Below are 14,616 nucleotides of genomic sequence, written 5' to 3' on the forward strand. Positions count from 1 at the left end.
CTCGTCCCCATCCCGTCCTTTTCCCGTCTTCCCGACCCTCTTCGGTCACGTCCCGCCCGTCGGGGAATACCGCGAGCAGAGTGGGTGCCGCTCTGCCGTTTCTTCACTTTTTCTTTCTTGAAATCTGTACTTCCCTGCGGATTTCCATCCCGCGGACACCGGGCTCGCTTTCCAGCGGGGAAGGGTTAAACAGGGGGGCGGGGGCCCTACAGCCCGGCCCGGCCCGCCCCTACTTAAGGCTGCGGCGGGGGACGGGGCGGCTCCGCGCGATGGCGGCTCCGCGACGGCCGAGCGGAGGGGGACCGCGGCGTGCCCCGCAGAACGGGCGGCTGGAGGAGATCAATAAGGTGCGGGCGGGGGGCTGCGGGAGGGTCGGGAGGAGGCGGGTAGAGCCGCTCCCATTGCTTGCCCCCGACTTGCGGCAGGTGTCCCCCCGGAGGAAATGGACGGAGGCGGGGTGCGAGCGCTGCGTGCGGTGGTTCTCCGTCCCCTCTGTCTATAGGGTTGTCCTCCGAGCCGGCTGCTCTTCACCCATCCCATGGGTGCTCTGTGCTGCATGCTGTGAAGTTCCCTTTGGGAAAGCAGCCCAGCAGCCACGGGAGCTGTTGTTCCTCAATCTCCCCTCCCTGCATAAGGTGCTTTTAATTCCTCTCTTGGCTGTTCCGAAGAGCTGCTTCAAGGTTCTTAACTCTTTAATCACAGCGAGGGGAACGGGAAGTTGCTGGGTGATTCTCAGGCCTTGGGCAGTGGGAACGGAGCTCCTGGATCAGGGCGAAGTGTGCTGAGCTGTGTGCCCTGGGCAGCGGGCTCTGGTGGAGTCCCTTCCTTGAGCTGGGGGTTTGCCACACCTCTGCCTTGCCATGGCTTATGGTGTCCCTTCTGGCTGAGAGCCATTCTGAGGGTGAAAAGGAGGTTTTAACCTTGAAACGAGATCGCTTAGGGTCACTTTTGGGTCACTTTTAAGTGAGGTTGATGATGCCTTGCTGATGCAGGCAGTGCCCTCTTTGTGTTAGAGGTGGGGAAATCAGAGCTGCACCAGCTGGGAGCCCAGAGGAGGCAGTGGACTTGCTTTGCTTTGCCCTTGTGTTAACTGGGCAAGGAGAAGTGCTGGTGCGTTCCTCCCAGCAGGGCTGAGAGCTGAGGTGGAGGTTATGTAGGTCACTGGGGAGGGAATTAGGTGATTACAACCCAGGAGGTGCTGCAGGGTAATAGGAGCACTTGGCTAAAATAGAGCCTTTGTAACAGACTGCTTGAAGTGGGTGAGGTGCCCCAGCGCAGGGGCAGGTGGTCTGCAAGCATTCCCATAGGGGATGCTGCCCACTTGGATTGAGAGGAAGGCTGCTGTGCCCATCACTGCAGTTCTGCTGCTTCAAGGCTGTCCTGCAGCCTGGTTTGGGGTGGGTGTGGGATCCTCCTGCAGGCAGTATCTGTGGGGATGAGGTGCAGTGCAGCACACACTGCAGAATAATGCCCAGTGCTGTGCCCTGGAAGCTTCTATTCCTCTCATGCAGGGCATAAGCTTCTAGTTCTCTCAAAGCAGCCATTGCTCCTGGCAGGCTGTTCCTCTTGGCAAGGTCTGGATGACAAAAAATGAAACAAGCTACATAACTTCCCTGTTCTTGTAGATGGGAGCTACTTGTTTGTGTCCTTGCTGTCCTGTGTGTTGTCTTGGTGGGGGCTGCTGTGAGCAGCCATGCAGAGGAGCAGCTCCTGCATGGAGCACCCAGCTGCAGAGCTGGCTGACTGTGGCTGTAGTCAAGGAGGGGGCTTTCCAAGCCCCATCCCAGGGCTGCAGACCAGGAGAGTTACTCCTCATAAAAATGATTTCCACATTTCTATCAGGCGTAATCTCATTGTCTCATCCCAACAAACAGCTCCCACCCAGCCCTGTTTTCCTGGCTGATTTCTACCCCAGAGTTCTCACTCAGTTAAGGGTCTGGAGGCAGACAATGTCTGGAGTGCACACGTGCTGCTGAAAGCCAGCTGAGCCCAGCATTGGACTCTTCCTTCCAGCAGCTCTTCTCAACAGCTCCTCTGGGATCCCCTGCTGGCTGTTCCCATCTTCCTGGGAATGGCAATCACGTTATTCTGCCTTGTGCATCAAGGTGGCAAGCCTAATCCCAGCACAGATTAGTTTCAACCTGGTTTCACCTCCTAATGCTTTGGGCTGCGGGGAGCTCAGCCTGGTGGGGACCAGGTGCCTGCTGCTCCAGGACAGGCACAAGCGTCCATCAGCCCCTTTCCAGCTTCTGGAGGCAGGGAAACAGCCACAGGAGAGCCTGGCTTGCTGACTGGAGCCTTTCTGAGGAGTGAAGAAGGATCTGGCATTGCACAGATTGTTTTGCAAGTAGCTGAGATTTGTGTGGCTGGATTTCCTTACCTGGATATGTCTCTTTCTCCATGAAAGAGCAGGAGCTCGGGAGTGGCTGGGCTTATTTTTAAGCAGTTCTTATTAATAGAACAAGCCCCCTAAAATGGGCATGTTAGCAAAGGGCTCTGGGAGGAACTTCGGCCGCTTGACTGAGTCACCGGCCCTGGGGACTGAATTCCCGTGCACTATTGTGAGCTCTGGCCTTATCAGTGTGGTGGGGCAGCTTGCATGCAGTATGCTGGCTGGAATGCCTTTGAACTATACTGCTCCCTTTGAGCTGGAACAGCTGAAGTTCCCCTGTGAGTGAAATGAATGGAGTCTGGGTGCCAGGTGTGCCTGGTGTCCCCCGTGCTGCCCTGTACCTGCTGTGACACCTCAGGTGCATTTCCCTCAACCCACTGGGATGCAGTTGTCCTTCTGCCTTCCCCTACTCTCCTCTCCTATCCCCTATCCTGCCCATGTGCGCAGCTCCTACAGGGCAGGAGGGAGCTGTGACCTGGTGATGCTCTGGCTCCATTTCGGTTCTTGGGGAGGTTTGGCAATCCCCTCTTGCAGAAGCTGTTCAGTGGGTAACACGACTCTGCTCTCCGGTGACTTCATTGGGCTGAACCCAGGTCTCAAAGCCCAATTGTCCCTTTGTGCTGGGCAGGCACATGATATCCCTGGGTAGAAAAAGCTGAAATCAATAAAAGCAAGTTGGCTGAAGAGAATGAAAGAAGGAACTGGGAACACTGCTATTCCCTACAGCTTTCAGCTTGAGCTGATGCCCACAGTGTGCAAGAGAGCCTGTGTCTCACGGGTTTAGTTACCAGGGTCCCTGGTGTCACTTTGGGAATCTGCAAGGTAGCAGAGACATCTGTCCGGGTTCACGGTGATGGTGTGATGCTGTCCCAGTACTACCAGCACTGGCTGCTACCTGTTGTCTCGTAGGGACCACCCCATCCTGCCCTCATGGGTAACTGGTGAGTAACATGCACAGAGCAGGGAACAGCCTCAGCTCTCTCCACTCGAGCCTCTGGAGGAGTTCTGTGCTGGATGAGCAGTGCATGAGCTGTGCAGATGTTAATGACTTCTGCTCTGAAGAATGCAGTGTTGTTTCTGAACACAGATCGAGTCATTAAGTAGCTGGAGCAGGGCGGTGTGGGAGGGCAGGAGCAGGACCATGATGCTGATGGGGCATGGTGGTGGGGCTGGCAGGGCGTGCTCTGCTCTGTGCTCTCAGGCACCTGGAACTTTCAGGGGTTGGGTTGGGATGAGCAACCAGAGCTGACCTGGGATTTTCCATCCACACTGAGCAGTGTAACAGGGAAAAATGAGTAGACAGATAAATGGAGCCCTGTTCTTACCCTCTCAATTCCTGCCCTCTTGGGTGCAGGGTAGTCTGCAGGCTCTGCATGTTCTATCTGCTAGCCCCCAGTGTTGACCCAAGAGTTTAAAATCTGAGATGAGTGCTTTCAGCCAGGAACAGGAGTCCTTGTTCAGAATAGGATCCCAGTCCTTGTGCTGCGCATGCTTTGAGCAGAGATGCTGGGAGCTGAAACTTTGGATGAACATGAAGCAGTATGAGGGGTGTCGTGCAGGTGAGAAGTCAGAGGCACTGGGGGCAGCTAATGGCAAGGTACAGGGGGGTTAGACTAATTTTTAACCCTCCTAGCACAGTTGCTCAGATGTGGCTGTCTAAGAGCTGTGTAGGTCTGCTGGGCAGCACTGTGTGCATGCGTGCCCTCCAGGCTATTTTCCTTTCACTAACCTTGGGGATACTCTTAACTGTTTCAGGAATTTCTCTGTGACCCAAAGTTCAGTGATGAGGAAGATCTGGAGGAGAAGCTGGCAGTGTTCAAAGGTGAGAACTGGTTTTCTTTTCTCCCATTTTGCTCTGAACAGATCCTTTTCTTCAGCCTGAGATTTTCTGCTGAGTAACAGAAGGGACTGAGCTGAGATGGAAACCTCCCCCGTATCACTGGGATGCAGTGAAGCTTCCTGGAGGTGCTGTTCCCACTAGAGTCCTTGTGCTTCCCCCACTTGCTCTCTCAGGGCAGGGCCGTGTCACTATGCAGACATCCTGCCTGCAGGCGGCTGCTGCTGCACAACCTGCGGCGTGGGAGAGCCCCCAGAGGAAAGCTGCTGCCTCAGTATTGAGTCAAGCTGGCTGCTGTCATGGACGAGGCAGTAGCTGGTGGGAGGACTTCTTCCCTGCATCCTGAATGAGCGTTTTTCTCCCTCAAAGTTTCTTCAGTCTGCTCTAGTTCTTTCCAAGGCATCAGTACTGGAACCAACAGCACTAATCCAGTCCTGCCCAAAGCGTGTCCAGCTCCATTTTCAGCAAGTGTGGGGCTTAGGTTTGGATGTCTGCTGGGCTCAGGGCTGGAAGAACAGCTCAAAAGCCTGGTTCTGCCGGGTGTCCTCTGGAGTTTGTACCCCTGAGTACGTCAAGGACAAAATCTGGCTGTTCTGAGTGCAGCCAGTTTGTTCCTAAGCAGTGGCTGAGGCAGTCATTTCCCACACGGCCTCTGAGAAAACATGCCTTCTGTGTCAGTGCCCTCCAGGTTTGTCCTCAGGCTGGTTCCAGCCAAACCAAGCCTGACCTTCTTTCCATTTCAGGCATTGTTTGCTATTTCCTTGTGAATTTTGGCTAGAAATTCTAGCATGGAGAAAGCTGGCTGGAGTTTTGTCTTGCCCTGCTGGAACCTCCTGTGCTCTCCATCCTTTCTGTTGTCCTCTGGCTCTTTTGCTGTAAGATGGCTTCAGACCACATCCACCTGCTGCACTGTGGGCTCCTCCATGGACTGCACACAGAGATCTGCTCTGTGTGGGCTGCAGGGGGACTGCCTGCTCCATCGTGGGCTCTCAGCTGCTGTTGCACAGCTTTTTCCCTTTCTTAAATATACTCAGAGTGCAACCAGCATTACTTGGCGACTCAGCTCTGGCCCAGCAATGTGTCCCTTATGGAGCTGGCTCTGATCTGATGAGATCTTCAGGAGGATGTGGCCCCTCTGCTACCAAAGCCTTACCATGTAAACCCAACCAAGGCTGCAGCCCTACTGTGTTTTTCATTCACAACTGGGGCTCTTCAGGCATTACAGCCCTAGGTCATGAGCACAGAATTCCCTGTAACAGGAGCCCTTGGCATCTCCTCCTGCTGCCTCCTGAGTTTGCCTCTGTGGCTGTCCTGCTCTGCAACACTGCCTCCATCTCCTCCAACAATGGCTCATTGTGTGAGGAGGGAGCATTTCTCTGCAGTTCTTCTGCTCCCCTCCCCAACAGGAGCCTTGGGAGCCCCTGTGGGCTCTGTAAATGCACTTGCACTTGGTGTTTGTGTAAATGAGGAGGAGGTACTGCAGGACAGCTTTGCCCCACCAAATCCCTGCAGCTGGGGTGGGAGGGGAAAAACAAATGTGTGAGCTGAGGCTTAGCGCATGGTGATGTAAAGCTCCTCTGTTCTCCATGCCTTTGGCTCAGTGTCAGCTGAGGAGAAAGGAAAACATGTGCTGAGCACCGAGATGGCAGAGCAGGGGTTGTGTTCCCAAGCACTGACCCCTGCCTGTGGGTGACAGTTCGTTTGCACAAGGCCATTGCTGTGGCGGGGGGGAGGGGGCATCAAGCTTTGCTTTGGCCCTGAGCATGTGTGTGACAACCCAATTTCATCTAGAATGAGCTGCTTAGTGCTCGAAGAGAGGCGTGTGTTTCTGTCCGAAGCATACACTGCTTTGCTTAGTTCCTGTACTCCTATAGACCTGTTCTGCTGAGCTCATGACAGCAGTCCACCATGTGAAACTATGCCTAGCAGCTCCTCTGTCTCCTGCCTGGGGCTGCACACCAGCCTGGTTCACCCAGCACAAGTCCTGGGGCATTCTCCAATGTGTGAAATATCCCTGCTTCCCTTCGGCTCCCTAAATTAGCATGCTGCTTCTCAGTTCACGCTCATCTGCTTGCTGGTGTCCCTGAAACCAAGGCAAAGGAATTCTTCCCTTTGGGGAGTGGAGCAGCCTGGGAGCTCTCAACTAATTTGAGTCCTTAGAGGCTCTTCTGGGGGCTGAGTGCTAACTGGAGGGCAGGTGGAGATCTTTCCAGCTGTGCGTGGATGGATGATGGCAGCAGGCATCTTGCTCTTTCATTTAATGGAATTGAGGTGATGAAGGCAAGGAGCCCTGCAGTGCAAGGAGCTGTAAGGTCTGAAAGATGGACAAATCCTTGCCTGAAAAGCTTACAGTCTAAATGGGCAACAACTAGCAAGGGAGAGGAGGGGTAAGAAACATAGGTGTGCCTCTGCAAAGATCAGAAGCAGCACAGGACTGAAATCCTCCTTTCCTGACTTAGCTCACTGCTATTTTGTGGCATGCCAGCTTTCTTCCTGCAGAGCTGTCCAGGCTGCTGTCTGCAGGCTGCATTTCTCTGAAGACACTGGAGCTGCCTGGTGTGGGGAAGTTTGACACCAGGCTGGAAGGGCAAGCAGCAGTTCCAGTGTCTCTGCTCCTAAGCACGATTTTGGCTTTGCCCTCTTCATGTGGTCCTTGAGCATCTCTGCTGGCAGGTGCTGCTCTGGAGCGTAGCATGGTGTCGGAGGGCCATGCAGTTTGTCCCTTGCTATTGCAGGAAACGACGTCACTTAATCCCCTCCTAATCCGATCAAGATTTGTCTTGGGAGTGCTCAGGGTTTTGCTTTTCTTGCTACTCCTTCTGGGAGGTTGTCCTGGAGCTTTGTTTTTTCTGGCTGGAAGCCTTTTAAGGCTACCCATGGCTAGCTGATACCTTGTTCTTGTGCCAATGTTTTCTTCTAGCTCAAACAAAAGCGGCCATAATTAAAGAATGCTTAACTCTTGAGCGCTGGACTCGAGATAAGGGTGCTAAAACTGGGTCTTGAGATCATTTCCCTCTCTGACCTGCATCAGTCTATGCCCAAACCTCCTGTTTTAACTGCTCTGAGCAGGCACTGCTCCAAAGCCCTGCTGTCCCCCGCTCTGGGTCTCTCTGCCAGAGCAGCTCTGACCCGTTAACTTGCTTTTATGTCTCTTCCAGAGAAGTACATGGAGTTTGACCTGAACAACCAAGGCGAGATTGGTGAGTGACACGAGGACATTACTGGGCTGGAAAAGCAGCAGCCTGCTGGGAGGGTGTCTGCTGCTGACTGCTGCTCCCCTCTGCAATTGTGATTCTGGGGAGGAAGATCATGGGCTGCTCTTGGGACGAGCCTTGCTCATCTCCTGGACCCCAGTTGGAGGCTTCCTGGCTCTGCAGCCCCTGCTCTTGGCTCTCTCAATCTCTTGCCTGTTTTGTGATCTCAGTTTTCTCAGTGCTGATCTCCTCCTAATGCTTTGCTTAGTGTCTTTGCTCTTAATGATTCATTCTTTTTCTCCATTCAGGCCTTTTTGTTTTCAATCCTCAGCATCTCCTGAGCAGGGAAGCTGCAGGGCTCGGGCTCTCCTGGGCTTTGCCTGGCTGGAGGAGGAAGCTGTGTCAAACCACCAGCACTTGTGGTGTGGAGAAGCACTTGTTTGCTGGGGTGGAGGTGGAGGGAAGAAGAGGAAGTGGCTGTGTGGCTGAGCAAAGAGGGCCCTGCCTTGGGGCTGGAAAGCAGAAGTAAAGTAAAGATGCAGGTTTTTCCATGTCTGGAGCAGACACCTGAGGGCAAGTGCTTGCATTTAACCCTTGCAGGAGGCTCCTTCCTGGCTCCCCTCCTCCATCAGCCCTTGAAATCAGCCCAGGGAGCTGGAGGACTTGGCCCTGCTGTGCTGCCCTTCCGGGTGGGAAGGGGCTGCAGGACTCTGGCCTGGTGAGAGCAATGGAAGGAAACGACCTGCAGTGCCAGGCAGGAGTGCTTGTTCCCAGAGCCTCTTTGTCTCCAGCTTTAACCTCAGTGTTGCTTTCTTCCCTCTGCATCCTTGTGATTCTTGGCACTGCTTTCTGAGCTCAATAGCGGTGTCCCTACGTGCCTCTTAAGCACTGTTCTTCTGCAACAGTATGTTTTTCTTTTATTCTGGAGCTGCATGAATAGGAAGTGCTGTTCCTTGCTGCCCATACAGCAATGGGGCTGCACTGAGGGCTTCTCTCTGCTTTCAGCTGACAGCTTCGTGCCATCAGCCCTGGTGAAGAGGTGAGCTGCGAGCTCCAGCCTGTGCCTCCAGGTTGGTCCGGGTGCAGTGTAGTTATCTTTCAATAGTGCTGATGCCTCACTCTTGCAGATTTGATGTCTGTCAAAAGGATGATGGAGAAGATGGGTGTTCCGAAGACCCATCTAGAGCTGAAGAAGATGATCTCTGAGGTGACCGGAGGGGTTAGCGAGACCATCTCCTACCAGGACTTCGTTAACGTGATGCTTGGCAAACGCTCTGCTGTACTTAAACTGTGAGTGCCATCCAGGAAGGGATGTGGGAGGTGCTGGGGGAGCTGGGAAGAGAAATTTCTCCTGCCTGGCAGAGCTGGAGCTGTGCCTGTTGGGTGGTGCGGTGAGAGAGGAGAACCCTTGTGCAACAGGAGGGAGGACGTGAGCAGCAAACGATGGTCTTGCTGGCTCCTATAACCCACAGAATGCTCCCTCCCTGCCTGATTTTTTTGAAACTTGAGCTGGTAGGTGGAGAGAAGACACCAGCTTGGGACGGCTGGCTTGTGCTGGGGGAGGTTTGCTGTGCTACCAGCTGCCAGCACTCGCCTCCCACGGCCTCCTCTGCCCTCTCAACAGGGCTCTCGAAGTCCTGCTGTAACAAATGGCTTCCCACCGCTCACTTGGCTCCCTCTGGTATCAGGGTGGGTTTTCTTGGCTCTGTCTCCACCCCATTGAAGCCTGTCTTTTCCTTTCTCAGCCACAGAGGCTGATCCTGCTTTTGTCTGCCCGCCATGAATAGGAGCCGCTCCTCTCCATGCCCCCTGCCCCTTTCTGAAAAGAGCTTTAAAAAGGCAGCCAGCTTTCTGGGCAGGTTGGGAGGAAGGACGTCTCTCTGAGCTGCTACATTCTTTTGGCAATCTCTTCTCTCCCCCTCAGTGCATGTCAGGATGCTCCTTTTCCGAGCACACGCTCTTCTGACAACTCTGTTCCTCTCTTCATTGAAGCAGGCTGAGCCTGCAGCCAGCCCAATATCGTCTATTCTTCCAACTTCGGCAGCTTTCACAGATGGGTCCCTTCTTTTGCTAACAAACAGATGCCCCATTGTGTGTTGAGCAGTGTTTAGAGCAGGAGCAGAAATGTAAAACTTGTCCCAAGAGCAGTGCACTCCTTTGATCCAGCCTGGCAGCTGGCATTCCCAGCGTAGCTGCAGTCCTTAGGGAGGAAGACAGCACTGGTTGTTGCAAAATGCTTGGGATTCTTCTAGCTACTGCCTTGCTCCTTGTATCTGTCCTATTTCTGGTTGTAATTGCTGTAGTTTGGCTTGACTTTTGAATGTTCTACTGGATGGTTATGCACAAGGTGGGCCAGGGATGGTGCTTAGGAGCACTTAGCATGCAGTGTGCACCCAGAGGATTTTGGAAGAGGCTAAGTAAAACGTGCTAATCCTCTGGGCTCTGAGAGGAAAACCAGCAGAGGCTTTGGGAACTCGCTCCCTGAAGCTGCTGGAAAAGCAAAGCTGCCGGCTCAGCTGGCAGCACTGCCCTCTGTTGGCTTCTGTCCTCTGTAATTATCAGATGGCCATTGCATAGAAGGTAAGATAATCCCAGTCTCAATGATGAGTGAAAATGCACCTGCTTTTTTTAATATGTATTATCTATTGTGTTTTTCAGGGTCATGATGTTTGAAGGAAAAGCCAATGAAAGCAATCCAAAACCTTCCGGTCCACCTCCGGAGAGAGATATAGCCAGCCTCCCTTGAAGAGGACAGGCTGGAAAATTGGCACTGTTTGCTTTGCTGGTCTGTAACGGAGGTTACCTGTGCTTTGTTACTCTTTACTGTGAACAGTCCTAGTTTTCAACTAACCTGCCTTAGAGGAACAGCAAGGGAAGCTGGTAACCCCAGCTCGCATCTTTCTGCAGTATCCCCTAGCTAACTTGATTTCCTAGACAGAAGCTGTAGCACCAAGTATAATGTGAGACCAAAAAAAAAGTCCTGTGATCTTAACTCTTTCCCCTGCCCTTCTTGATGATGCCCTGATGGATTCAGAGCTGTGCTTGTCACAGCAGGTTCCTGAAGAGACTTGCTATCAGATAGCAGCTTCATGGGTGCAAATAAGTGCCTTCTGTTCTGTCCTATGCGTCCTGACCGGAATCTAGACCCTAGTCCTGGATCTGTGTCCTCATCAGCTCCAGGAGCAAGTTCTGCACAATCAGCATGGGATGTCCCTGATGTGCCTGGGTTCTCTACTTCTGGAAGACCTTTGTCAGCTGCTGAGGCTGCGATGTTGTAAGGGAACACTTCTCATTGAATTTAGCAGCTAAAGGACATTCATTGGGCTTCACCTTGAACGAAGTGCTTATCACAGGTGTTCACGTTTTCAGAAGTCACTGCCTGAATTCCCCACCTCCCTCAAAGGTAGTAGGGCCACGGTGCCCTTCTGTTCTCAGGCCAATTTTCTGGGTCCTTCCTCTGTAGTTTGCCTTAGGGACAGGATCAGAGCTAACCTGTCAGCAGGAACATGCTCTGTGAGTAACCATGCAGACAGTGTCCTGCTAGCTCCTACTAGAAATGAGATTAGAAATTGTGTCCATTGTATTAATGGCTGGCTACAAGGCAAAGGCAAGAACTCGCTAGGGGAGCTGTGAACAAAATGCAGACAAACTCAGGGCTGTCTCTGCAACCCTGATGCATAAATCCAACTGAGCCACGACTACAGGAATAAGTTCTGCAAAGTCTGTTTCATCTGAGGAAAAGCCACTGACCCATTGCTCTTTTTAGCTTTAGGTCCTTCCCCCTGCCCCTTCCTGGTTTAGGGTTTGTTCTGCTTTTCTCGGCCTATGAGACTTGTTGATCAGCCGTAGCAAAAGAGGCAAGCAGAGAGTCACAGAGCTAATCTGCAAAAGGCCAAGCTGCAGTCGTGTTCTGGGAAGGGAGAAGTCTGACACCAGCAAGTGGGGATGATTAAAGTGACTTTAGGATCCTCTTTCTGATAAAACTACTTGGATCAGACCAGGAGCATAATTGCTGAACAACTTCACTGTCCAAGTGTAGAAACAAGCCTGCTGTTATGCCTTTGCAGCCCGTCAGGAAGGCTTTGGAGGAAATTAGAAGGAAGCTAGAGGTGCCCAAACTGTGAGCCCTGTGAGCTTTTCCAAACCAGCTGTGGATGAAGATCTTTCTTCATGCAGCTGCTTTCTTTGACTTTGCAGACTGCTCTGCATATGTTTCAGCTTGGTCCTGTGGGACTACCAGACACACTTCCCTGATGTATAAACCCCAAAGCTTACACACTAATGATGGCTGTGTGGACTAAGTGCGGGGACTGTGCTGCCCACACTCTGGTTACTGCAGTGAATCTTGCTCTTCGCACAACTTCTGGAATCCAGATGTTTGCTCTTTGCCCTTTCCCCGTTTTTCTTAAATGTTCTTGGCAGCTTTGAACTTTTTAAAATCGGTTGAATAGTTTTTAAAGGAAAACACAGATGATTAACTTGCCTAGGCTTATTGTTCCTGCCAAAGGCTGCACTTTTAAAGAAAAAACATTCTCACTACTGTCCGCATGATAACCAAAACTGTAATGGAGAGAAAAATTGTAAAAGCAGCACCAGTCTCCTTTAAAGACTGAAAATAAATCTCCTGAAGCCACGCCGTGTCAGTGTGTTTAGTTCAGTTTTTCTGAAGTTTGGTCCAAATGATTGGTTGCAGATTAGCTGAGCTGTTTTCCATGTTGGTTAATATAAACCCCTCCAGCAGATCGCAGAGATGGGTTTGGGCTGATTTTTATCACTAAGAACTGACCCAGTGCCTCTGAGTTCATGTTACAAAATACAGAGGGCACCTCCTGAAAGCCAGCCTGACCTTCTATAAAGAAAACAGGTGGCAGTGCTTGTTCCAATGAGTGTTTATGGAGAGCAAACACGTGCAGCTCTTTCCCTGTGAGATTACTTTTTCATCCTCTCTGCTCTTAAAGCAATTGCCTGAGGTTATCTGATGTGGGTTATCAAAATGGAGAGCGGTTCTTCCTGGGGCAGCAAAGCCAACCGGCGCTGTGCTGTAGGAGGAGCAGCCGAGGCATTCCCCAGCTTCGTGACGCAAGGAATAAAGGCTTTATTAAACAGCGAGGGCGGGCTCAGCGCCAAGATCGGCATACACTGTGCCCGCTGGAGGACTGCGGGGCACTTCCGGTCGCCGCCGACCATAGAGAGGCTGTGTCTAGAGCGGCCCCGACGGAAGCGGAAGTGAGCGCAACGTCGCGCGGGGCTCCTCGGTGGTGTGCGGAGTTCCGCGATTGTGCGCTGTTGTGAGGGCGGGTCCGCGGCTGCGGCACTGCCACCATGGGGGAGGACGGGGACTTGGTCCCCGAGCGGGAAATGAAGGTGGGTTCGGCTCTGAGGGGGTGGCAGACCGGCGGGCTCGGGGCTTTGGTACTCGGGGGTCAACTCCGGCCGCGAGGAGGGTGACAGAGCGCTGTGGGGCTGTGAGGGCCCTTAGTGGAGCGCGGTTCTGGCTGTTTGGTGTGGGCTGTGAGGGTGATAGGTCGGGGGGGTTTGGTCACTGGGGCCTAGCAGGCTGGAGAGGGGGCTGTGTATGGTTCGTGGCGTTGAGGGATTGTTGAGGAACCCCTGCACGGCTTGGGGTGCGTTTGAGTGCTTCTCGGCAGCGTCTGGACAAGGCTGTGGAGTGGAGGAGGGATGGATCGGCTCGGGGCGCAGTGGAGAGGTGTCCTGGTAAAGTTGGAGTATGTGGGGAGGCTTTAGGCTCCGTATGTTTTCTTGAAACACTGGGAGAGCTGGAGGGAGGGGTGTAAGGAGCTCACCTGGGCAGAGGAGTGATACATTTTGGAGCCCTTCTGGCTGTGAGCCTTGTTTGGGGGAGCACGTGCTTGAGAGAACAGCAGACCTGAGCAGGTGTGGTTGTTTACCTGGTGTAGGTTTACCTGGTTGTTACCTGGTGTTGGGAACCTGCTTTGGCAGGGAGGGTTGGACTCGATGATCTCTGGAGGTCCCTTCCAACCCCTACAATTCTGTGATTCTGTGTTTGCTGTCAGTTGGAGTCTTGTTGCGTGCTGCCAGCCAGGCCCACCCGTGTGGTTCCAGAGCGTTGCTGTGAGGCTGTGTGAGCAGAACAAGGCTGTCAGCACACATTCCTCCAGCCCCCTGAGTCTCTCTGGGGCTGTGCAGCTGCTTTCTGCACAGATACTTTCAAAACTAAAGATTTGGGTTGTTTGTTTTGCAGAAGATTCTGAGTTCCTGCAGCTTCCTCAGATTGCAGAAATGCAATTTCTCTGTGCTTTGGCGAAATGAAATAAGAATCACGTGCTTGGTTTGAGTTAACGATGTTAAGTACCACGATGCTGTGGTCAGTGGTTGGAGAAGAGATGCTCATTCTTGATGTGAGCACAGTTTTGCATTAGTAATAGTGCAGGTACTGTTTCTAAAGCCATGTTTTTACAGTTGTATTTCTCACCTTCTCTTCTTTTTCTCCCTTTACATAAAGACAGTATAAGTTATGAGATGAGTGAGTGCACAAAATAAGTCTGTACTGAGTAATTGCTGGTGGTGGGTGGAAGGAAGAACTGTATCTGTTCTGTGTATGATAAACTACAGTAGCTAGCAAAGATGAGCCAAGTAGTTGTGTGTTTTGTAACTTTTAGGCAACAAGGTTTTTTGTTCCTTTCTCTTTCTTCTCCCTGTTTCAGGTATGTTTCTGAGAGGAGTTAAATGTCTGAGACAGATTCAGCTCCTACAAGTTTTATGAAAGCAGGCTGCTGTGTAGAAGAGAGCTTCAACCAGTGCTTCCAATAACAGCAAAGCTGTGATCTCAGTTTTTTTTCTTTTGTAGGCAGAACAGAAAATGTGATAGGATGTTCAGCAATAGCATGAGTATGGGAGAGACTTTTCAGCTGAAGCTGAAACAGAAGTAAACCATTTATGTTCACTAGCATACATAAAGCTTCTTTTGAACTTTCTTCCAACAGGATTTTCAGTTCAGAGCTCTGAAGAAGGTCCGCATCTTTGATCCTCCTGATGATCTTCCCAAAGAGCGGTGCAGCCTCCTTGTAGTGTCGAACAAATACGGCCTGGTCTTTGCTGGTGGAGGAAGCAGCCTGCAGATCTTTCACACTAGAGATCTTCTCATGCAAAATCAGCTTGGAGAAGATCCCAATAGCATTGGTAAGATGCAATCATATGTCCTGGTCTTTACA

The 14,616-nt window shown here is 52.1% G+C and overlaps 2 protein-coding genes across 2 annotated transcripts in view; both read left to right on the forward strand.

Moving 5' to 3' along the window:
* Positions 1-269: 269 nt before the first annotated feature.
* AIF1L (allograft inflammatory factor 1 like) lies at positions 270-10,169 on the forward strand (the record flags this gene model as incomplete). The annotated part of the gene is made up of 5 exons (XM_079544577.1): positions 270-347; positions 4,148-4,214; positions 7,388-7,429; positions 8,551-8,713; positions 10,082-10,169. The coding sequence occupies 5 exons, from the start codon at positions 270-272 to the stop codon at positions 10,167-10,169; spliced, it is 438 nt and encodes a 145-aa protein (XP_079400703.1).
* Positions 10,170-12,745: 2,576 nt separating this feature from the next.
* Positions 12,746-14,616, forward strand: part of NUP214 (nucleoporin 214) — a gene marked incomplete at both ends in the record, with an annotated part of 39,091 nt that continues 37,220 nt past the window's right edge. The window contains 2 exons of the mRNA XM_079544650.1: positions 12,746-12,787; positions 14,389-14,584. Of these exons, the coding sequence (XP_079400776.1) occupies positions 12,746-12,787; positions 14,389-14,584 (238 nt within the window). The remainder of the gene's footprint in view (positions 12,788-14,388; positions 14,585-14,616) is intronic.

The sequence above is a fragment of the Tetrao urogallus genome (genome assembly GCF_951394365.1).
Source record: "Tetrao urogallus genome assembly, chromosome: 19".
Taxonomy (NCBI): domain Eukaryota; kingdom Metazoa; phylum Chordata; class Aves; order Galliformes; family Phasianidae; genus Tetrao; species Tetrao urogallus.